We start from the raw sequence: 22,130 nt of genomic DNA on the forward strand, positions 1-22,130 counted from the left end.
GGGTGTGTGCGTTAGCGGTTTGTTGATTTGATATATGTATATGTGCGGGGCACGGCCACGGGAAGGCGTAGGGTGGGTCAATCTTGATGAAAACCTTGCGGAGAAGGGCTTGGGCGGACGATGACACACGGTTGGTCGCGCAAAGCCTGACTGCGATCAGGATAATAAACCTTTGTTGACCAAGGGGGACATTTCTCGGGACTACGACACGACACGACACGACACGGAGATGAGTCACAATTACAAGATAGTTGAAGGATAGCTCGGAATGAGCTTCATAGAAGACTCTGATCTGAATTCTTTTTCGCGTGTGTTCTTCTATTCTTTCTGATGTTTTTTATTTTGCATTTTCTTTGTGGCGTCAAACAAACACTCTTTTCTCTTTCTTGATATTCTTTTGTATTCTTGCGTTTGGGCTGGCGCTTACATTTGATCGATGGCAGCTTTCATGCGGTTATTTTTTTTGTCTTGTCCGATAACATTCTTTCTAATTATTGCATGGTCATCGATCCGGAGTCGACATTTATTACATAGTACTTAGCTTATATACCATCGAATAGTACATACCCTTTTGGTTGATAAAGGTTAAACGTAACAAGGGATAATTCGAGGGTTCGTTCGAGGTGACTCGAGAGAGCAAAAACCCGACGCGTTCGGTAAATTCCCAAAAGGCGTATATGCATGAGTCGTCGAGGATTTGTAGTGGGTGTATGTATAGTTAGCATGCGAAAAAAATGACTGCATTGTTCTCATTCAAATGCTAGTGTGTCAATCTATCAATCAAGGTGAAAGTGAGACATCGGGGGGAAGTTGACATGGATCTTTATGTTAGGTATTTGGCAGGTATGATTGCATTTGTGCGAGAAGGAATGAATGCGGCGAGTCCTGTGGCCAGGGAGGGGTGTTTGCAGCTGGGAGAGGGTGCTGGGATTGGTGGAATTGAAACCGACCGGAGAATGTGTACGTCGGATGATTGGACACAACAGGACGCTCCACAGTCATGAGGGTGTGAGAGAGGTCGAGTCAGCGCCAACATGTGACGAGGGTGAAATGTTGTGCCGCCGGCGCACTGAGACAGGATCTGGAGGGACAAAATGGAGGGCACTATTCGCGGGGTTGATATTTCAGACTCCGCCTGAAACTGCAAGGGCGGCATCAGGACGCATGTTGAGCTTCCTGGTGTCGGCAACGTTGCATCGCCAGCGTCCATCCCCTGTTTGCGCCGCTCCCAAGCGACTGACAGCGATCTCGCGCGACCAGCAGCCTTGCACAGCGAAAGTGAGCCTGTGGGCAGCATCTCTGGGGGCGAAACATTGATTGTTTTGACTAAGCAGGTTTACGGTTCGGAAGAGGAGTCGGCGGCTCAACAAAACGCAAACACCTCCACCAGAAAAAAATCTTATAACACCGGAGAACTCCAGGAGGGGAGATGACTACTCCTCCCGCCGATCCCATATCTTCTGCGAATCCCCCACAGCCGCCAGTGCCGCCCCAGCCGCTGCCGCCAACTCCGACGCAGCCAACAGCGAAGCCGACCTCCTCTCACTCAAAGAAACCCCGGCAGCGCAAGCGCGCCGTCGACCAGGACGGGAAGCAGAAGAACCAGCAACAACAACCAGACCCAGCTTTGGCCCATTGTGAGTTGCATCCTCCTCATCTCGTCTCTTTCTGATGCTGACCACCGACTCTCTCCAGCTGCACCCGTGCCTTCCTATTCCTCCCCTCGCGGCCCCATATTCCAGCCGTATCCTGGCTCCCCGTATATGATGAATCCCCCATACCCCGTCAATGGCTCTCCATACGGACAACACCCCCAGCATCCCCCGCAGCATGGCCAGCCCATGCCTCCAGGCCAGCCAGGCATGTCGGGCCCCCCGCCCCAGTATGCATATCCGATGCATCCAAACCCATATACGCATGGATATCCCCAGTATCCGCCGTATCCTCACCAGCCCATGATGATGTATCCTCCTCCGCGTCCCGGCATGCCACCTGAAACTCCCCATGCAGAGTCTTCCGCCTCGTTGTCAGCCGCCGGAGGCAAACGCAAGCGAAAGCAAGATGGTGGCGGACGCGGCAAGGGCGCCGATCGCGGCTCAGACGACGAGACTGCCGCGTCGGGCAGCGATGCCCCCCGCCAGACCGCTGCCCAGCAACAGCAGCAGCAGGCCGAGCTCAAAAAGCGTACAAAGACGGTCCGTACCATTCTTAGTGGCTTTGTGTCTCAGTCGCGTTTTGTGCTCATGATTTTGGTATCTAGCAACGCGCCTGCGATTCGTGTCGTAGTCGCAAAATCCGTTGTGATGTTATTGCTGACTCGGTGAGTGACGCGTCTTTTTTTGTTTGTTCGTTTCGGTTATCTCACTCATGTAACTTTTGCAGGAGCCGCCTATCTGTCAGCACTGCAAGCAATATGGCTTCGAATGCACGTTCTTCCTTCCGATCACGGAAACACGCTTCAAGAAAAAGAAACTTGAAGAAGAAGCCGCAGAGAAGGACAAAGCAGCCTCTGGAGCGGACGCCTCCAAAACAGGCCCTTCTCAGAATGATTCCCAAACGAAACGCGATATCGGTGTTTTCGGTATGTCACCCAATTCCAATCCTATCTTTTCCACTTTCTTCTTAGTTCGGCCTTACATGACGTCTTAGGGCCTACCTCTCCTGCACACCTTTTGCATTCTCAAGCTACCATCAATCCTCGCGTCTACGAAAACTACGACCTACGGTACCACCATACATTCGAGGTAACCAAGTCCGGCGATGGCCTCATTCAAGTCCAGAAGCCAGCAAATAATGACGATCAGCATCACATCCACGCGAAGCAATTGGATCTGCACATTGAACGCGACGTCATCGAGACTCTATTAAACGCATACTTTGCTGACGTTGCACCTATCCTGCCAATCGTCACAGAAGCCGAATTTCTTGCCTCGCCGAATCCGCCGCCGGTCTTGGTATATTCCATGTGCCTGGTGGCCGCGGCCAGGCGAGAAGTACCGCAGAAGGTGTTCGACTCTATTCGATATGCAGTCAACAGCATTATCAAGGCGGAGGACGTTCTTTCAACGGCGAGCATTGTCAATGTGCAAGCGTTGCTCATTTTGTGCATGACAGGTGACTGCCATTCTCAGTTTGTGCCCAACGCACTATCAGCCTTGTGGATCCGTCTGGGTACTGCTATTCGAATGGTAAGTGTGAATGAGCTAAATCCCTCGTGGAAGTTGTCTAAAGCTGCGTAGGCCCAAGATCTAGGTCTGCATCGAGCAGAGTCCGTAAAATCGAACATTGAATTGAGACGGCGCCTCTGGGGCGCCTGTCTCATATGCGATCGATGGTAAACTTTTGATGTCCATCATTCAGTTCCAATCAATGGTTAAGAATGACGATTACAGGGCCAGCATTGCATACGGGCACCCGTACATGATTGATGTGCAGGATTGCGACGCACGCCTGCCCTCTTCGGGAGATTCTACGGACCTCTATATGGATGAACTTGTGAGGTTGAGCATCCTTCTTGGGCGTGTCCAAAAATCTATCTATAGGTTCGGTGATTGTAGTCTTTTAATATGTGGTCTTCTAAAACTCTCTTCTAGTCCCTCCGGGTTGACATTTATGACGGATGAGATTCTGTATGAACTGCTTGCGGACATCCAGCGATGGAAAGAAGGTTTACCCGAACAACTCCAATTCCGAGGACCAAACACACCTCGTCCTGCTGGTAAGGCATTTTCGTTGATATCACCAAGTGCGGGATTAATCATGGGAAAACTTTAGGTCTTTTGCATTTGTTGTATTGCTGCGTGTGCATGATGTTCTGGCGCGTCTTCATGCGCATCAGTTATTCTTGTCCCGCCCACCTTAAATTCGGACTGACGGTCGAACAGTGGACCAATCTCGTCAAGATGACGGCCGAATCTATCGATTGGTTGGATGCAAATGAGCGTGTGTATGATGTTTGGTTGCTCGTTGCCTACGCTGCGACGTCCTGTGCCCTCGTTCAGGTGAGATCCAAATACATTTATCAAACGAAAATAGTGCAGCTGATGTAAATGGAATGATTAGTACCACACATGTATTCGTCGTAAGGATGAGGATGCGCAGGCATCACTGTGCAAGCTGCGTGATTGTGTGCGCCGATGGGAAGGCTCGATTTCACCGGACCATATGTCTGCTAGACGCAAGGCTGGTTTTCTTTTTGTTTATTTTTGCAAGGCACAGCGCCTCTATGAAATATTTGCTAATCGTCCTGATGTTTTAGACCGCTGAGATCATTGCTTTACTCTATGAAGCCACTCGAGACCCACAAATGCCTATGGAAGGCGCCGCCCTCAACCCTACAGGGGGCGTCAAAGTCAGACCGCCGGTTATGCTGGATTACAAGAAGGACCCTACCCGCCCAGGAGGAGGAGTCTTTATTGCCCACGGGAAAGTCGGCGAACTAAAGGATGTTCCTGAGGGTACTATCATCAGCGGGTCCTCAGAGGAGGACGCTGCCGGTGACTCTGAAGGTGAGGTAGCGTCGCTAGTGGCAACTGCTGCTGCGGCTTCGTCCGTTTCTCTCCCCGCTGCGAACTATAATGACCGAACTCGCGCCTATTTGTCTTCGCCCTCTCCCTTTGCGCCTCACCCTTCCTCTATCGTCGCCCCTGATCATAATCGAAATGTTATGCAAAACAATCGTTCGAATATGATGTCCGGTGTGGAATTCGGTGGCGCCGGAATTATGACGCCGGTTTCTGCGGTTCGCTCGCCGATAGATCCTCAGCAACAACAGGCAATGGTCGGCGGCCCCAATGCGACGCCTTTGGTTAACCTTACACCGCTCACGGCGGGATCGAGGACAGGCAACTATATGAACGTCAATCCAGCAATGAACCAGGCACAGCAAACTGGCTCTGAGAATGTCCAGGTCATGAATGTCCTGGATGGTGCTCAAGGAAATACAAGTTTGCTCAATTTAGCCATGGCGGATACTGGCTACTTGGAAGGTATTCCTGGTGGTATGTTTGATTGGGGTATGTGTTTTTGCTGTTGTTGCGGAAGGAGTTTGGATTGCTTATTCATGGATTTGTAGGTCAATGGGATACTTTCTTCTCCAGACTTAGTGGGAACGGACAAACTGGACACCTCGGATTCCAACAGCCACAACAGCAAAATCAACAACAGCAACAGCAACAGCAAGGGCAGCGACCTTCTGCTTGATGAACCTAGCAAAATAATATTCCCGGCAGCATGCCTCGAGTCATTGGTGTGCTCATGGTGAGGGAAGGCTGAAAAATTGAAAATGAAATTGTATATTTTTTCTTCTGACTCTATTCTTGATTCTTCTTCCGATTTGTACTTTCGACTTACCAGAATCACGTATTTCGCTTTGTCTTGTGTATCGTTATCGTACTAGTAACTCTACAGCAAACAGCTGTTTGCACTGGCCGCTTCGTTAGATACTGTGTGCTTTCTCACTACGAGTTTATTTCTTCTCTCTTTGTTTATATCTCTCTCCTCTTATCTATTCAACATGGAATGTTGACTTTCTTGCCCACCTTGAGCAAAGTTGTGGACGCAAACTGAGAAGACGACGTCAAGCCAATCAGACGCCCGCGTGAGAAAGATCTGCGATCTGTCCCGCTAAGGAAGGAAGCCCGAAATGGAAAGCCTTCGACGTCAGAGCCAATTTGGTGCATGGTTAGCCGATACCAAGCTCACGGGGCAAACTGGCGCACCACTACTTTATCTCAGGTACCACCACCGCCGATGAAGCGGTTCTTTGAGAGGGCATCGAAGCCTTTCTCATTGCCAAATGCATCCAAAGCGAACGATGCTGCAGAGACAGCATCTGCGCCAGCACCAGCACCAGCGACGGCGGCGACGAGTGCTAGTACAGGGCCCAGTGCCAAGTTACCATCTAGCAACCATGCAAATCTGCCCGGGACGACTGGTACCACCGGGCTTCACCCAAGATATACGCTGCCTGCAGTAGCTCATCCGTGTCCGCACAGCCATCTCGCGCTGCTGGCCACCAAGGATGGACTGCTGATTCGACCGCATGTAAAGGGTCAAGCGACAATAGCTCAATCGGCATATATCAAAATATCGTGGGGGAAGACCATCCGGATCGAGGAGATTGAGACCGTTGTTGGAGATGGGGCAGAGGAGACGGTGGATTGGAAAGATGGTGTTGTGGTTTATGGGATCGTTGGGATATTGGAGCTCTATTCATGTGCGTGCTGATATATATTTTTCTTTGGAAAGGCATAGCTGATTAGAATTTTCTATAGGCTCGTATCTGCTGGTTATCACTTCACGCACTGAAGTCGGGCATAGTGAGTAATGGATGTTTATATCACGCGTCAGAGATGTAACCCTTCTCATGCAGTCATCGACCCTCGACATGAAGTTTATGGAGTCAAGGGCGTTACTGACATTCCTCTGGTGGAGGACCGTGCCAAAATGGCTTTGAACACTCTGGCAGCCAGAAATGTTGCCCTTACACGACCATCTCTAATTCCAAGGCGTCAAGGTACCGACGTCAGTGTTGATGTCGATGATGATCAGAACAGCAAGCCTGATCCTGAAAGCTCTACTAAACCCTCACCTCGCGTTCAATTTCTTTCAAATCCGGCCATTAAATTTTTGACACCCAAGGCACTATCAAGCACAAATCTTGACGCCGGAAACTCGATAGCGCGTCCTTCATCTGCGCAATCGACTGTCTCGGATATTTCTACTCCAAGCTCAGAGGCCTCTGTCGCTACATCGCCGGTTATCAAGACATTGGCTTCGCGACTTTCGTTCTGGAGTAGGCTTTCGAAAAGGACGAATTCTCCTATAGATGCAAATTTTCCACCAATCGAGCCAATGTCTCTTACCGAGGAACAGGAAGTCCTCGATAACCTAATGCAAGACGGGAAGGAAGAGCCTGCTGCAGTGATCGAGAGCATCCTTTCTTCGACTGCTCCTCCTCCGGTTACTACAGAAGAACGACATTCAGAACTAGAAACCAAAGTGATTCGCGAAACTATCAGAGAGTTTACGAAAGGCGACATGTACTTTGCGTACACTTTCGGTATTTTCATTTATTTTCTCATAGGTAATTATTTAACCAACGCAGAGCGTAGATCTCACCCGATCTTTGCAACATAAGCAAGAACAATTTTTGAAGGCACAGAAGCAGCATGATCTCCTGGCTGGCCTTGGTGCCCTTCCAAGTCCAGAGAACCAATCCCATGTTCCTCTGAGTCCAATGGACGGAAAATTCCTGGCTTTAGTCGAACCTTACCCCTCACTTCCTCTGTGGAGACGAGTCGATAAACAATTTTGGTGGAATGAATGGATGTCAAAACCCTTCATAGATGCTGGTGTGCGTTAAAGATATGTTTGACGCGTGATCTCCTGTTCTGACTTCTTTGAATAGTTACATACATATGTTCTTCCCATCATGCAAGGATACTGCCAGGTCACTAAATTTAATATCCCATCGAGTCCAGTCACCGTGGAGGAAGACGTCGACGTAGATTACATCCTCGTGTCACGAAGATCTAGGTATCGGCCAGGTTTGAGGTATCAGCGACGTGGTATTGATGAGGGAGCACACGTGGCCAACTTTGTGGAGACAGAAACTATTATGAGAGTCGACGTAAGCGCTCTCAAATCTCTTGTCAAAATGGCCTATTCACTCGTATTCATCATCAGAGAGAACAAAAGGAAAATATATTCGCTTATGTCCAAATCAGAGGCTCAAGTCTGGATCTCGTCCACAATATTTAAAGCTTCTGAGAAAAGCTGACCACACTACAGTACCGCTGTTTTGGACCCAAAGTGGATATGGATTGAAGCCTCCTCCCGTGCTCGCTGCTGACAGGACACATACCCAGAATATGCAGGCACTCAAGAAGCACTTCTTGAATACAATACCTGTTTATGGACCACACGTTTGTCCATCCCTGTGCCACTTTTGTATCTACCTCTAGATGCTGATTTTTTTAATTTGCTTACAGACTGTCGTCAATCTTGCGGAGCAAGCGGGAAAAGAAGGCGCCATAACTCAAGCCTACAGAAATTATATGCATGAGTTAAATCTGAAAGAGGCAACGTCAGTTCAATATATTGACCTCCTGAGTAATTGGACTGATTCGTTAATTCGATTATGTCAGATACTGCGAGTACGATTTCCATACAGAAACAAAGGGAATGAAGTGAATTGTTTGTTATTGTGCCGGGTATTTGGCTTACTGATTATGATGGATTTAAAGGTACGAAAATATATCAACCTTGATTGAAAGCATGGAAAGGACGTTCGAGAGTCAAGGGTGCATCTATGTCTTTCTGTGAAATTGAACACTACTCTGACAAAACTTATCCCACCTCCAGATATTTCTGGGTCTCGGACAATGTCGTTTTCTCGCAGCAAAAGGGTGTTTTCCGTGTAAATTGTATCGACTGCTTGGATAGGACCAATGTCGTACAAGTATGAGTTTTATTATCGACCTCGCACGTAAAGGTTCTAAAGTACCATTTCAACGATAGTCTGCCTTTGCAAGATACATGCTCAATAAACAACTGGGTGCTGTCGCATTGCTCAATCCTTCAAATTCGGGAAGGACGGATGCTGATCTTGCTTTCAACGATGGTATATATCATCAGATCGTCTAATTCCAGTGCTGATACTCTGGTAGTGTGGGCTAATAATGGCGATGCTATCAGCAGAGCTTAGTGAGTCTTTACTTCTTCTTTGACATCGTTATTTGGCTCTGAATTCAGCAGTGCTGGAACATCTGCCTTGAAGGTTTGTTTTTTTTTTAACTGCAGTTCGGGTATAACAATGGCTAATACTGTGTTATCAGGGTGATTTTACAAGGTATGATGTCGTTAAAATGGATTCTGTTCAAAGTTCATATTTGATATAAATCAGAACTGGAAAGCGAGATCTCACTGGCATGCTGAATGACGGAGTCAATTCTCTCGCAAGGTTGAGTCAATTACCCCTATACCCCATGAGCATTTGATATTCAATTCGAATCCTAGAATGTACACATCAACATTTAGTGATTGGTTTAGCCAGGCTGTCATCGATTTTATGCTCGGCAATCGGACGACTTCTGTGTTTTCAGAGTTTTTGCTCCAATTAAAGTCGACGGATCCGAGGGACCTCATTCGGCTCTCAAAAATACGTGCAGAGGCAATTGCTACCTCAGTCTCCAGAGTGCTACCAGAAGGGGAAAGATTGCTGTCTGGATGGACGCTATTTTCACCGGAAGAGTTGAATACTAAAGTTGGCATGAAGTTCGAAGAGAAGGTTTTGTTGTTGTCAGTGAAAGCCCTTTACATTGTCGTCAGTCATTCCCCTCGACCACTCTACGTTTGATGTAACTGATGGATTTTAGAGCTATGATTATACCCTGGAGAAAGTCAAACTCTATACCCGTGTCCCTTTGGGAGACATCATAAGCATCACCAAAGGTGATAACTCGTTTGATATCTTTATTTTTGGAGTATCGGTACTGAATGTCTTCACTGCGTAGGCGCATATATTCTTTCACCGCTAGAAGAATCCAGCTGTGACCCGGAACAGAATGCAGGTTTTGTGGTGACTTGGCTGAGCTCTAATCAAGAATCTCGTGTCACAAGCTACTCTGTGCGGAACAGTCTGGATTTCTCGAACAGAAACGGTCCTCCATCGCCACTTGGCCCACCGTCACCTTCATCTCCTGGATTCCCGTTAGGCAACAAGCCAGCTCGAGGGAGGAGCAACACGATGCCTACTGCTTCACTGTCGAACATTCTTACTGGGAATGTGTCCTTCAGCACCGCAGGTGCGTCTGGAACAGTGAATTTTGGAGCCTTCAAAGTGCTACCAATCGATCCTGGGCGGGTAAGAAGGCACTCAAGCTATGGAAGTGAAGCGAGTGATGGAGGCGGGGGCATGTCGGACGAGATGAGAGGAGCTGCCACTTGTCGTGAAGCGGTTGATCTGATCGTGGAGAGGATTGAGAGAGCTTGCGGAGATGTTGGAGGTGCGCAAGGAAAGAATTTCATCGTTTTGGAGGACGTCGTTAGGTGTGTAATTAAATTGAAAACCAAGACGCTGTTGCTGTTTCTCATATTTTTGTTTTCATGCAGTCTTGCCGAAGCTCAGCGGATGACAAGTGTATATGCTAAGATGGAGTACGGAGTCAAGAGGCTACTCTGGCTTGGAGGTTGAACCATGGTTATTATTTTATCGGTATTTAGGATGTACTACATACCTCACATCATATCGTTCAGACATCTTAAATACTAAAATCATATAATACCGGCCTTTCCAACTACGCATCAATCGAGTGCAACAATTTCCTACTCGGCATCGCCGACATCGAAGTAAGTCCTCAGCACATGGTCTGCTTTTCGGCCTGTGTGCTTGATAAAACCCAGGTAGTCAAGCTCGTGCAACGCTCGCACAAATCTAGCTTGGACTTCCAAGTTCCATTTCTCTTCCTCTTCTGCTGTCATGGCCTTTGGCGTCTCCTGCTTTTCTACAGGTTGCATTTTGGACTTTTGTCCCCTCCGTTTTTTAGGGGTGGCCGGTTCCTGAACTTGAAGGTCCTGGATTTTCTCACGTTGTGTATCAAGGACTGTCTTGAACGACTCGAACCAGTCATATACATTTATCATCCTTCCGCTGTCCAGATATCTCTTGAAAAGGATGCTGGTGTCGGGTAGTTCCCATATTGCCTTTTCAGGTGGGGGCTCCTTCAGAGGAATGGAAAAGTCGACGGCAAAGTCGTGGGGCCGCAGCAGTCCAGACATCATAGAAGCTCGTATTGAAGGATTTAATAGCTATATTAAGAAACAGTCAGATCTTTCTGCGACAACGTAAGAAGAGGAAACATACCTCTGACGAGAAGGGCGTGTGGCCCGTGTACCAAACATCCCATAACTCGCAATCCTCCAGAGGTCTGAGTCTCGAGCTGATAACCAGTTCAAATAAATTGCGCATGATAAATAGATAAAATGTACCTTAGATACTCCGTCAGCCATTCACTGAATGGCACTGCTATCTCAGAAAGACTTCCTGTATCATTTCCTACTGAGCGGAGTCCTGTTTTCCAGCTCACAACCTTCGTTCGGTCTTTGGAAATGTCTTCAACTTCTGAGTTGGCCTCGAAGAAACTATGTAGAATTTGGAGCAGATCTTGCAGTTCTTTTCTTTTGGATTTTCTATACAAGAAATCTATAATCTGTTTTCTAATGCAACAATGTTTACACACCTGACAATCAGGGATAGGCTTTTGATGTATGGTTGAACGTCTCCATGCATCACATTAAGCATAGGCTTGAATAAATTCGTCCATTTAGGTTCAGATCCTGGTTTTCTATCCCCAGACCAATCGAGGCCCTTGTATCCTTGATCTTCGAGATATGTTTGAATGTGGACCATCAAGGTGAAGGCCATTCGTATTCCATTATAGCGGGAATGGTAATTCTTGCGGGCGTTGTGCAATTTCTTAGTGATTGTTCGAATTTCGGCAGGTGTGAAAGGCTTTTGTCTTGTGTTTTCGTGGTTAGCGTTTGCAAACGGGAGTTTCAACCGTATAGCAAGCGAATTCACAAATTCAGACGATCCAGGATCCGATAAAATGTCCAAGGATGGTGTGTCATGAACCAGGACGGCCAGTGGATCTGAGGTAAAGTGTTTTAGATGAACCAGCTATCAAATTTTATCTCAGCAAACAAACTTCAGTATAAGAGGTCAAAGATACTTGTAGAATCGTGAGAATTGCATCAGCAAAGGAGTTATATCTCGTGAAGTGATCTTGGATGTATTCGAGTACGATGGGCCCGACCATGATATCAGGTTCAAACGTAGGGCAGAAGAAGGTCTAAAGAAAAGGTTTGATATGAGGCGCATGGTGTGGTATTGAGATACCTACGCGCCTTTAGAAGGATCTCTCGTAAAATAACGGATCCGCTAGGTGGCGCAAATTTTCGAACTCGTAGAAGGGCCATTGTTGCTCGAGAATACGTGTCATTAAGATAGTTCGTGGAGGGAGAAGACATGGAAAGTAAAAATACGACTGGAAGCTCCTTGACATGCGCACTTGAGTCATTAAATTAGATAAAGATATTTCAGCAGTATTTTAGTCTACCTGAAAATGTGAAAAACATCTTGCATGACAGCTGGGTCGAACTGTTCAAAATCATGGAGGACGATGACGAGGTTGGAGGGTGTTCCTGCTAGCAGTTCAGCACCTGCAAGCCGTTTAGAACATCAAAAGCTACTAACCTGAAGTTTTCACCAAAGCCTTGTGCCACGCTGCAAGGAGCTTCACATCATAATTAGCAAGCGAAGTCGCAGGTTTGTGGTTCCCTAGAAGACAGATTTCTTCAATTGCTGAATCACAACACGGAGAATATGGTAACATACCTCTCTCTAGATCCGTATTATCCATAAATCCCGCTATAATAGATTTCATCCCTACCATGATGTTTGGAAAATCTGCTGGGTAAAGATGAATGACTAAACAATGAACTTGATCGACTGGTGAAGCTACGGATTCCTGGCTTTCGAGAAGAGGCATAATGCTGGTAAGAAACGAAATTCCAAGCGAGGGATCTAGTGAAGTGTTTAAGCTATAAACGTGAGGTAACTATTGTGCCACATACTGATTAATGATATAACTGGGAGCTCCGCATAAGGCAACCCTGGAAGAGGATTGTTGTATGACGTCTTCACTTCTTTGACTACGCTGTGCGCAGATGCGCTTTGTAGTTCATGGATAATTTCCTGATAGAATATAACCAATCAGTATAAAGCTTGGTAAAACGATGAGCTACTCACCTGCACACGGTCAAGGCATTTCTTCCATGCAACTTTGTAAGCCTGAAACCTTAGCTCGCACCCATTCTCCAGGTCTCGATCGGTAAAAGAAGAGGGAGGTAGCCCTGTATCCGTTTCAGCGGTGCCTAGATGTAGCCGTCAGAGACAGTGACTTTCAGCAAGAACCAGTGACATGCCGTCGGGATTGAATGGAATGCAGAAGGCGGTCTATGTCAGAGTTAGAACATGATGTTATTAGTATTTGATAAAAAAGTGAATACCTTGTTAACATCGTCAAGATTAGGTATTAATACATCCGGCATATCGTCGGTTCAGGTTCGATGCGAGTTTGTTTATGAATAATGGTCGATCCGAGGCCTAAACTCGAGGCACTGCAAGGCTATACTAAATCTTTCGGGTGAAATTCTGAAAAGTAACGCCATAATGGTGAATACGAGCTTATCCAGAAATGTTAATCACAATTTCCACTAACGGATGAACGTTGAGGTGAGTCGGAAGTCGAAGTAAGGTTCAAGTAAGTTGGAAGCCCGGACGCGTCGATCATTTGGAGGATACCCCAACATCAATACACGCTCACGTGCAATATATTCTATATACTAGTGTGACTTCAAGCAACTACTACTAATACTACTTCCCAACTCCATCACGCTTTTCCAGCATCCCAACCACAATCATATAACTTCTGACGTTTTGACCCTCTTTACTCAGCCTCTCTTAACTATTCAAGCCTATTCACACTCCCTTCATCAAGTTACGTCTCTTTTTGGAAGCAATTTGATTTATTAACTCCCATTTTCTCTACTCGCTAGTAGCATGCTCTACTACAAGCGGAACTGCTTCCCCTATAAAATACCGCACAGGCGGAGTTGTCCACCTGGACATCAGCGAAAATAGTCTGACGAATTATCAACCTGGTGTTAAAGACAACAATTACAGTAAGCGTCCCGATAACTCGAACTCTGCTCCAAGGAATGGGTCAAGAACCATGGTGAACTCCCTCCCGCAAGAGGAATCCCTCAATGACTTCGGTATGGCTGCGGTGTTAAATCCCGACGGCAGTATTGACCCAACCAGCACATCTCATCACCACCTTACTGGAACACTTCCTTTTATGGCTCTCGATGCATTACAACCTCCTCTTTCGAAAACACCGCCGGATCCATCGAACGTCCATCATTATCACTATGATCTGGAATCACTCTTCTACATTTCGATATGGGCCGCTACCCTATATGATCTCGAAGGTGGTCATCGGATTGCTCCCAAGGAAAATTTCTTGTTCAGCGGTGGAGTATGGGGGGTGAAGTTTCCATCTGTGACGCCAAATTATCTCTTCATTCGCGCGACCTAGCACCATATGAAGTTGATGTCCGTCCAGAATGGAAGGATCTTTGGATCAAATGGGTCAAACCGCTTTCTAGGATATTTCATGATGGCTTCTATGTTCTTGCAAATGCTCGTTCTGATAACTTGCAGGAGTTTGACTACACTACTTGCAATGGCCACATAACCTTCGAGAAATTTATGGTCGCAATCAAGGAGACTCCTCGTGGCTTAACAAAGCACACAAGCTGACTCTATATACTTCAAAATTACACTCTTCACTGCGGTCCCCACACTTTGTAGCATTTGGTGCATAATGGCAAATGAACTCAATCATACATTACACAAACAGAATACAAATTCAATATTTATCATGATGTGAAAATGATGTTACAGTTCTTTGCTAGGATAGTCAATTCAATCCATTGAACATTATATGGTTTTGAAGTTGCAAGTGTCAAATAGCTATTCTCCACCTGGTCTGTGAAAGCAGAAAGCACCTTGTTTCCCAACTTATATCCCGTAATAATCATCATACGAATATCGACTAAGACCATTTACCTCGCGCAAATCCCATACACCCCTTTCATCTCTGTACCAGGAAAAGTGTATGTGCTCGGGTTCTGGAGAACTCATCAGCTTTACTTCACGCAGTGATGGGTAGATACAGGAAACTGCGTTGAAGATAGACTTCGCCATGGTGAAGGTGTACACCCGCTCGTCTTTGGCTTCAGTGCTGAGCAAATTTTGTCGTTGAACTTCCTCCAAGACAACGTGGTTAAACATCATCCGGATGTATTCCCAACCATTCCCAAAATGGGGGTGCAGTAAACTTATCACCTTCAGATTTGCTGGTAAGTGTATCACACGCACTGCTATTGAGTACATGAGTGTCTTGGTTATAAAAATAAATACATTAATTGATCGTCACGACTGATCAGGGTAGCAATATACACACCATGTATGGTAGATGTTGAACCGATGGCAAAAAAAATCTTGATTGTTGATCAGCAAGATTTTGTGAGTGTTTTATTGTGTCATCAAAATACACTTCATCTTTTGATATAAAACCTTTGTCAGGAGAGTCGCCAACCATGTCGATTTCTTGTTTGAGGTTCAGCAAAACCGATGAGATATTGGGGGTATGAGAAGCAATAGTGTCCAGAAGGCCATTCTCTAGAACATAGTCCTCGAGTCCTAAGTGTTTAATTGGAATTATGCTTGCTGCGAGACGAGCAAGTAGCATGTTTAATTCCTCTGGTCTTCGATCGAGAATATTGTTCTTGCCGCTGTGCCATAACCTACACCTAGCCTCAACATTTATATGCTGAACTGGCCTTCCAGGAACTATCATCTTTGCCAGCTCCTCAACGCCTGAGAATGACCTCAATTGGGGCAGAGCAGAGCTAGGAAGTCTGGGGAGCACCTCTGGAACAGACACACCGGAGCTCCGTAACCTTGAACTGCTTTTAACCAAAGACACACGCAGGGATTCGAGATTCGGGCTAGACACCAGGAAAGCAACAAGGGTTTTAAGTTCTTTTGGATCGAGCTCGAGACGAATGGATTTGAGAAGAGCGTTATTATTTTGCTGGGTCAGTGATCGCATTATCTTGGGGGAGTAAACGCGAGACAATATAGTCAAATCCTCGAGTCGTTCACCGGAAAAAACATCGAGAACCGTTGCAGCTTTCTTTGAGTCGTAATCAGAGACATTATTGAATATACCCAGCTTCCGAACCCGTATGCGTGTGCCGTTGGACAGATCGAGCATTCCAAACTTGGCAGACCCCATACCAAGTTCAGTGAGATCAGGAAGCTCCGCCAGCGCAACCAGTAATGCCTTATCAATGTTCCGATTGCTCACGATGTAGACTTCCCGTAAGTTGGTGAATCGTGGGAATAATTTGACACAGAGGTTGGTGAACATGGACCGAAGATACTTGACGTCCGCGACTGTAGGTTCCCAGGCACGAAAGTTATCTTCGTTGTAGGACAGAGTCAACTTTCTGACTAACGGCGCATGTACGCTGCTTTTCGACAGAGCAAGTGAATGCATTAAAGCTCGGAGATCCTGTTCTTGATTTGGAATACATGGGTCAACGTGGAGCAGCACACACTCCTTCTTGAAGACAAGAGGAAGGCACATTTCACGGAAGAATTTACATGTTTGCATCATGTTCCTTTGCACAGTGAGGTCCATATGGCTAAGGCATTCACTCCATGTCTCCGTAGCCACGTTCTCAATGGCGGACGAGGGGTTGCTTGTTAGCATACTGCTTTTAAACGTGAGATCAAGACGTGGACTCAGAAGATATGAGTCTATGCGAGGGAAAACTGACCTATAATTTTGCACAGAATGCTACAATTTTTTCTTACTAAAATCTGGATTGTTAGAGCAGGAGGCCAGGATATAGAATATCAGGAAATCGACGTTACGGATGTGATGTACAAGGAGTTGCCAGATGGGAGGGAAGGGATAGTAACGGGGATTATTGGAAACAAAAGGAAAATCGTGATGGGCTTTGATTATGACCGGGTTCCACGACATCATCCCAAAGCAAACAACACGTGGAAGGGGTATGTGTCGACCTATTTTAAGTTGGACAAGGTTATTGCACACCAAAGAAGACGTTCAACAAGTTGAAGGGGAGTGTGCGGCATTAGCACTACGGAAAGTTCGTGAGTCCAAATAGGTATGTATATGCCAGAAAATATTCAAGATCTTGTTATATCGACACTGGATTGGTGGCTAGCAATATTCTCTGCTTGCAGTGGTCCGTTGTCACCGTGTGATTTCAAGTTTTATGTGTGGCTTTCGAGCGAGAATTGTTTCGGACAAATTTTGGCCCATTTTTTTAGCCAATTTTGATCAGGTTTTAGAGCTGACCGAGCCGACTTATTGGGACCAAAATGATAATGGGTTGATTATAAGCGCCCGAACTTAACCACGTATGTACCTTCAAAATAAATGTCCCAATGCAGAGGTAAAAAATAATTGCGTTATTCCAAATCCTTCCAATTCAATTGTTAACTCAAGTGTCTGTTATTGTTGCGATAATATGAGGGAAGGGTAATTCTGATGACCATCGAGTCGAACAAAGAGACTGTTCCCGCCAGTGGCATTACGCAGCGGACTCCAAGTACACATTCAACGAGTGAGGAATTATGATTGAAGATCGATCATGTCCACTCTCATCGGGATCGTGTACGTATAGGAGGACAGATAAAATATCTAATTACATTCATTGTCTAGACTTGACCGCACGAAAGTAGTAGACGACAGACAGTATCGATCGTTACAAAACATAGGCAACCTGCTAAAATTGGTACTCGCTGGACTAAGAACATTTGCTAAGGAATGATGGGTGCTGAGGAATCCCGATGTTCAATGGCGCCACAAATTGTGATTGGTTTATTAGGGTGATGAAGCTGCTATAGCTTGTGATGATGGGCATCTGAACGGATGCATGAAGGATCACAGACACTCCATGATGAATTTCGCATAATCAAAATATGCAGTGCGCCTATCTTCAAGCAGCCTGGTCAAAATCAGAAACCGTAACCTACATTGAGACACTGGTGGACACATAGGATTGGGACGGAACAACACCTCGATCATCAAATATTGTTAACTGCCCCGGGATAGTGAAAATAAGCAAGGATACTAACTGTAGTCTGATGGTTTCTAAACTACTGCTACTATTTGATAGTAACTTCGAGCTTTCCAAGATTGTACATTCCGCAGATGCATCCTCTGAGTCACTTCGATATTTTGAATGTATTTTTCAGTCTCGTGAATTCGATAGTTTATGTCTCTGGTATGATAGAGGGTCGTATGTTTCCTAGGTATATGACGAACTTTGTCAAAGGGGCCCGGAGATTTTGGAATCTTTTAATAATCCGAGATGATTAAAAGAGTAGATCAGCTAAGGAGACTTCTCCAGCCTATATTTATTATTGATCGAGATCAGTTTCTCTTTCGCCTGTGCTGAACTACGGATTGTCGACTTTCGCATAACATACACCATCTTTGTTCCGTGAATTAATGCAGTCAGTCAGTAAAGTCTGGAGCGCCTTACTATTTTCCACGCACACCTTAAGAGCATCTAAGTCGATGAGATCGAATGCCAAATTTGACAGTGGCGACCAATACGAACTCCATCATACCGTGACCCCGACGCTTCTGTGCTGACCATTCGTCCAATAATAACGCACAGGTTTCATTGGGTGGTATCAGCGTCTCTCACGTCCGTCGAGAATTTGAAGAGTCACTGATCAGGGATCAAGTTGATGTTGCTGCGTGAAATATATAAAGGTTGGGACTCGCTCAAGGGTTGACAATAATCCCCTCATGCTCCACACTGCTCTTTCGTTTCTTAAGTTATAACACTCCTTCACCATCAAAGTTGACACGGCGCGGTGCGTCGTACGCCAACTCGTTTCCCATCTTCGCCATTCAGTATTCGTTCTTTCGATAAAATTTCTTTTCGGATAGGTTGTCAAGATGTCCAGATGGATTGTTGTGGACGATAAGGCCAAAGGATTTAATATCTCATATGGCGGGGAATTGCCTTGGATGATCAGCAAAGGGATGTTGAGGGATTCTCCAGTAGAGGGCGGCCCTCCTTTGTACAATACACTGCATGGCACAAATTCCAAAGCCAACATTTCGTTCGATTTCACAGGTGAGTCGATATTCGTGACTGAGAGTTTGACTGAAGAAGATCCGCAGGCTCTGCTTTTGGGGTCTACGGTTCACGTAATTCTTCGACACCTCGTTGGAATTGCACAATTGATGGAAAACCGGTCAAACATTTCAATGTATCCCGCGGGGACAACCAGGAATTCTGTGGTGATACCGTAAATGATGGAACCCACAAATTTGTGATGGAAATCGACGCCACAGAGAAGGAACAATTTTGGTTCGACTACTTCAAAGTGTTGCCACCAGCGGGTATGAATGTTCAAGCAGATGTTATCTACAGCCCAGACGATTCGCTAGTCCACTGTGATTCCGATTGGGACACCATACAATCCGGGACAATGACCATGAAAAATGGATCTATGATGACCTTTAACTTCAACGGTGCGTTTCATCGACATTCCAGAGTGCTGGTGCTGATCGTGGCTCTAAGGTGCTTCGTTGAGCTGGTTTGGAGTTTACAACAGCAGCCACCATCGAGGGCGAGCAAAAGCGACATATAGCGTCGATGGAGAAAAGCCTGTGTCATTCTGGATAGAGAACACCTCTTCGCATAATATGCCTTTGCTTTCTAACCAGCCATTCTTTCAAACTCCCAAGTACTCTGCTGGACAGCATAGACTTGAAGTCGTATACTACGGGAATAGTAAAGCGACCCCATTGACGTTACAGCATCTGATAGTCCAAGATAGCTCACCGAACACACCAATTTCAGTTTCTCCTACTACTGGGCCAACAGCAATACCACCTTCTGATACTGTGCCGGCAACGACGACAACATACACCATGCCCGCTTCTGAGTCACCCTCGCATCAGTCAGAAAGCAATTCCAAGATGATTGGATCCATCGCAGGAGGCGTGGTGGGCGGGTTCCTGTTCCTCGTTATCGTCGCTGTAGGATTTTTCCTGCTTGGACGCTGCAGGGCGAGAGTGGAGCATCCCGAAGCAGCCTTCCGCGATGTAATCGAGCCGTACACACACAACCCGCTTCGGCGCTCGTCTGGGTACAATCCTCTGCCCACTTCAACGGCAAAGCGGCCTCTGGTTCTGGGGAACAACCAAATGGTGGAGACGACCATCGTGGCCCCGAGGAGAAGCATAATTCGGAGCTTGATGAGACGATTTACGGGCGCGACTTTCGATGACAGCAGGGATACCCACAACGAGGCTAGCACATTGCTTCCGTCACGCCATTCACGAACGCGGACGTCGGCTAGTTGGATTGTTATGCATGAGGACAGTGGTATTCGAGTATCTCCAGAATTACCTAGGATAAACACAGATATCATAGAGATACCTCCTACATATAGTGCTGAATAGGAGCGTCATTTCAGCATTCCGTTGGAGTACCAGCGGTCGGTCACGTACATCAAAGCGCCTTGGAAAGCTGTTTCTTGAGGTATCTGCCACACAAGAGAGACATTGAGAGCCTGCGTGACGGAAGTTCCAAAGATATCAAAACTTCGACGCAACCTTTGACAGCTCACTGTCGGCAGGTGAAAAGTCTGTTGTTTCGTTGTTAGTGCAATAGCATAAAAAGACATGATGGCTTTGCCTCCGACTTGCCTTTGGCCTGTGTTCATTTTGAGGTATTGATAGAATTTAAATCTTGCCCGTGAAGCAATTTACAATCTCCAACTTCAGTTAAAATAAAATCACATAGGCATATTGTTGTTCGATAGACGTCAAAAATATGCCATAAAATAATTGAAAGTTACTTGTGTTGGGAAGAAACAAAAGTACCACAATGTGGGGTGAAAGATGTGACGGTGTCTGAGTCAGCAAGGGCGGTGCCGGTTTTGGGAGGGCACAACTCATCACACAAGAACTCGAACTTTATCGCCTTTCTCTTTACCATGGATTCTTTTGACAACTTTCAGTATGATTCGGCCTCATCATATGGAGGCATAGGCGTTGTGGACGACAATTCATCTGTTTACACCGCTAATACTCAAGACAACGACAATTCTTCGTCGGTGGATCTTTCCAGCCTCTCACTTTCCGAGTACAACGAAGATTCAACTGGCAACGGACATGCTCATGGACATCACCACACACATTCCCAGAATCAAGTGCGGGATGGGCTGGATGAGGATTTTGACGCTGTTCTGGACGATCTGAAGGATGAAACTACTCTTGATTTGCCCCCTCATGCGTGCAGGCACGTTTCTTGGCTATTTTTTTGTTACGTTTATTGACGAGATCTCAACTCCTAGCTATTGTGGCATACATTCTCCAGCATCAGTGGTGAAGTGTCTCGTATGCTCCAAGTGGTTTTGTAATTCGAGGGGAAACACATCTGCATCACATATCGTGAACCATCTCGTGCGCGCCAAACACAAGGAGGTCATCCTCCACGCGGAAAGCCCTCTGGGAGAAACAACCCCTGAATGTTATAATTGTGGTAGCAAAAATGTGTTTATGCTTGGGTTCATCCCAGCAAAGAGCGATACTGTTGTGGTTCTTCTATGCCGGTTAGTAACCCATTATTTCTCGGCCAAGCTACCATTACTTACTAATTGGTTGTTTATAAAGCCAACCTTGTGCCGCCATTTCCAAAGATATATCATGGAATGCCTCACTTTGGGCACCACTGATCGATGACCGTTCTTTCCTTTCATGGCTCGTAAAGCCTCCGAGCGAGACTGAACAATTAAGGTCTCGTCAAATTTCCTTCACCCAGATCAATCGGCTCGAGGACCTCTGGCGCGAAAATGCGGAGGCGACGCTCGAGGATCTCCAAAAACCCGGTGTTGACGATGAACCGCAACCCATCCTCCTACGATACGAAGATGCCTACCAGTATCAAAACATTTTCGGACCGCTCGTCAAAATTGAGGCAGATTATGACAAAAGGCTGAAGGAAAGTCAAACTCAAACGGACATAACTGTGAGGTGGGATCTTGGTTTGAATCAAAAACGCGTTGCCTGGTTCTGCCTTCCTAAATTGGAGAGCGGAGAAGTAAGGTTGGCAGTGGGTGACGAGTTGAGACTGAGATACCAAGGCGAACTGCACAAGGCATGGGAGGGTGTCGGTCATGTTATCAAAATCCCTAACAGTGAGTTTGGAATGTTCTTTACGAATGTTTTGTTCTGACTCTTGTCGCTGCAGATGTATCCGACGAAATTGGACTCGAATTACGCAGGACAGACGGTGTGCCTGCCGAATGCACTCATAACTTTGCGGCCGACTTTGTTTGGAAATCAACTAGCTTCGACAGAATGCAACTTGCAATGAAGACGTTCGCGGTTGACGAAAGAAGCGTCAGTGGATACATAGTAAGTAAC

General features: G+C 46.2%; 6 protein-coding genes across 6 annotated transcripts; 4 read left to right on the plus strand and 2 right to left on the minus strand.

The window, feature by feature from the left end:
- Nucleotides 1–1,429: 1,429 nt before the first annotated feature.
- JR316_0003871 (Acetamidase regulatory protein) lies at nt 1,430–5,202 on the plus strand (the record flags this gene model as incomplete). Its single annotated transcript, XM_047889641.1, has 11 exons — nt 1,430–1,637; nt 1,696–2,195; nt 2,261–2,320; nt 2,383–2,581; nt 2,650–3,188; nt 3,240–3,334; nt 3,393–3,542; nt 3,594–3,718; nt 3,775–4,001; nt 4,259–5,015; nt 5,075–5,202. The coding sequence occupies 11 exons, from the start codon at nt 1,430–1,432 to the stop codon at nt 5,200–5,202; spliced, it is 2,988 nt and encodes a 995-aa protein (XP_047752015.1).
- Nucleotides 5,203–5,751: 549 nt separating this feature from the next.
- JR316_0003872 (Phosphatidylinositide phosphatase SAC2) lies at nt 5,752–10,198 on the plus strand (the record flags this gene model as incomplete). Its single annotated transcript, XM_047889642.1, has 18 exons — nt 5,752–6,217; nt 6,276–6,320; nt 6,374–7,063; nt 7,116–7,357; nt 7,412–7,633; nt 7,995–8,089; nt 8,151–8,192; nt 8,250–8,306; nt 8,368–8,464; nt 8,524–8,626; nt 8,673–8,709; nt 8,761–8,782; nt 8,841–8,854; nt 8,909–8,965; nt 9,022–9,328; nt 9,381–9,456; nt 9,519–10,053; nt 10,117–10,198. The coding sequence occupies 18 exons, from the start codon at nt 5,752–5,754 to the stop codon at nt 10,196–10,198; spliced, it is 3,189 nt and encodes a 1,062-aa protein (XP_047752016.1).
- Nucleotides 10,199–10,329: 131 nt separating this feature from the next.
- On the minus strand, nt 10,330–13,116 carry JR316_0003873 (Origin recognition complex subunit 3; the record flags this gene model as incomplete). Its single annotated transcript, XM_047889643.1, has 13 exons — nt 10,330–10,812; nt 10,868–10,943; nt 10,993–11,193; nt 11,244–11,655; nt 11,708–11,855; nt 11,938–12,073; nt 12,123–12,207; nt 12,260–12,343; nt 12,401–12,589; nt 12,640–12,760; nt 12,815–12,918; nt 12,967–13,021; nt 13,075–13,116. 13 exons carry the CDS (start codon nt 13,114–13,116, stop codon nt 10,330–10,332), a joined length of 2,136 nt encoding a protein of 711 aa, XP_047752017.1.
- A 683-nt stretch (nt 13,117–13,799) lies between these two features.
- JR316_0003874 (uncharacterized protein) lies at nt 13,800–14,165 on the plus strand (the record flags this gene model as incomplete). Its single annotated transcript, XM_047889644.1, has 1 exon — nt 13,800–14,165. The coding sequence occupies one exon, from the start codon at nt 13,800–13,802 to the stop codon at nt 14,163–14,165; it is 366 nt and encodes a 121-aa protein (XP_047752018.1).
- A 909-nt stretch (nt 14,166–15,074) lies between these two features.
- On the minus strand, nt 15,075–16,412 carry JR316_0003875 (uncharacterized protein; the record flags this gene model as incomplete). Its single annotated transcript, XM_047889645.1, has 1 exon — nt 15,075–16,412. The coding sequence occupies one exon, from the start codon at nt 16,410–16,412 to the stop codon at nt 15,075–15,077; it is 1,338 nt and encodes a 445-aa protein (XP_047752019.1).
- Nucleotides 16,413–18,644: 2,232 nt separating this feature from the next.
- Nucleotides 18,645–20,162, plus strand: JR316_0003876 (uncharacterized protein; the record flags this gene model as incomplete). Its single annotated transcript, XM_047889646.1, has 3 exons — nt 18,645–18,825; nt 18,873–19,226; nt 19,276–20,162. 3 exons carry the CDS (start codon nt 18,645–18,647, stop codon nt 20,160–20,162), a joined length of 1,422 nt encoding a protein of 473 aa, XP_047752020.1.
- Between the last annotated feature and the right edge of the window lie 1,968 nt (nt 20,163–22,130).

Source organism: Psilocybe cubensis, chromosome 3 (genome assembly GCF_017499595.1).
Source record: "Psilocybe cubensis strain MGC-MH-2018 chromosome 3, whole genome shotgun sequence".
Taxonomy (NCBI): domain Eukaryota; kingdom Fungi; phylum Basidiomycota; class Agaricomycetes; order Agaricales; family Agrocybaceae; genus Psilocybe; species Psilocybe cubensis.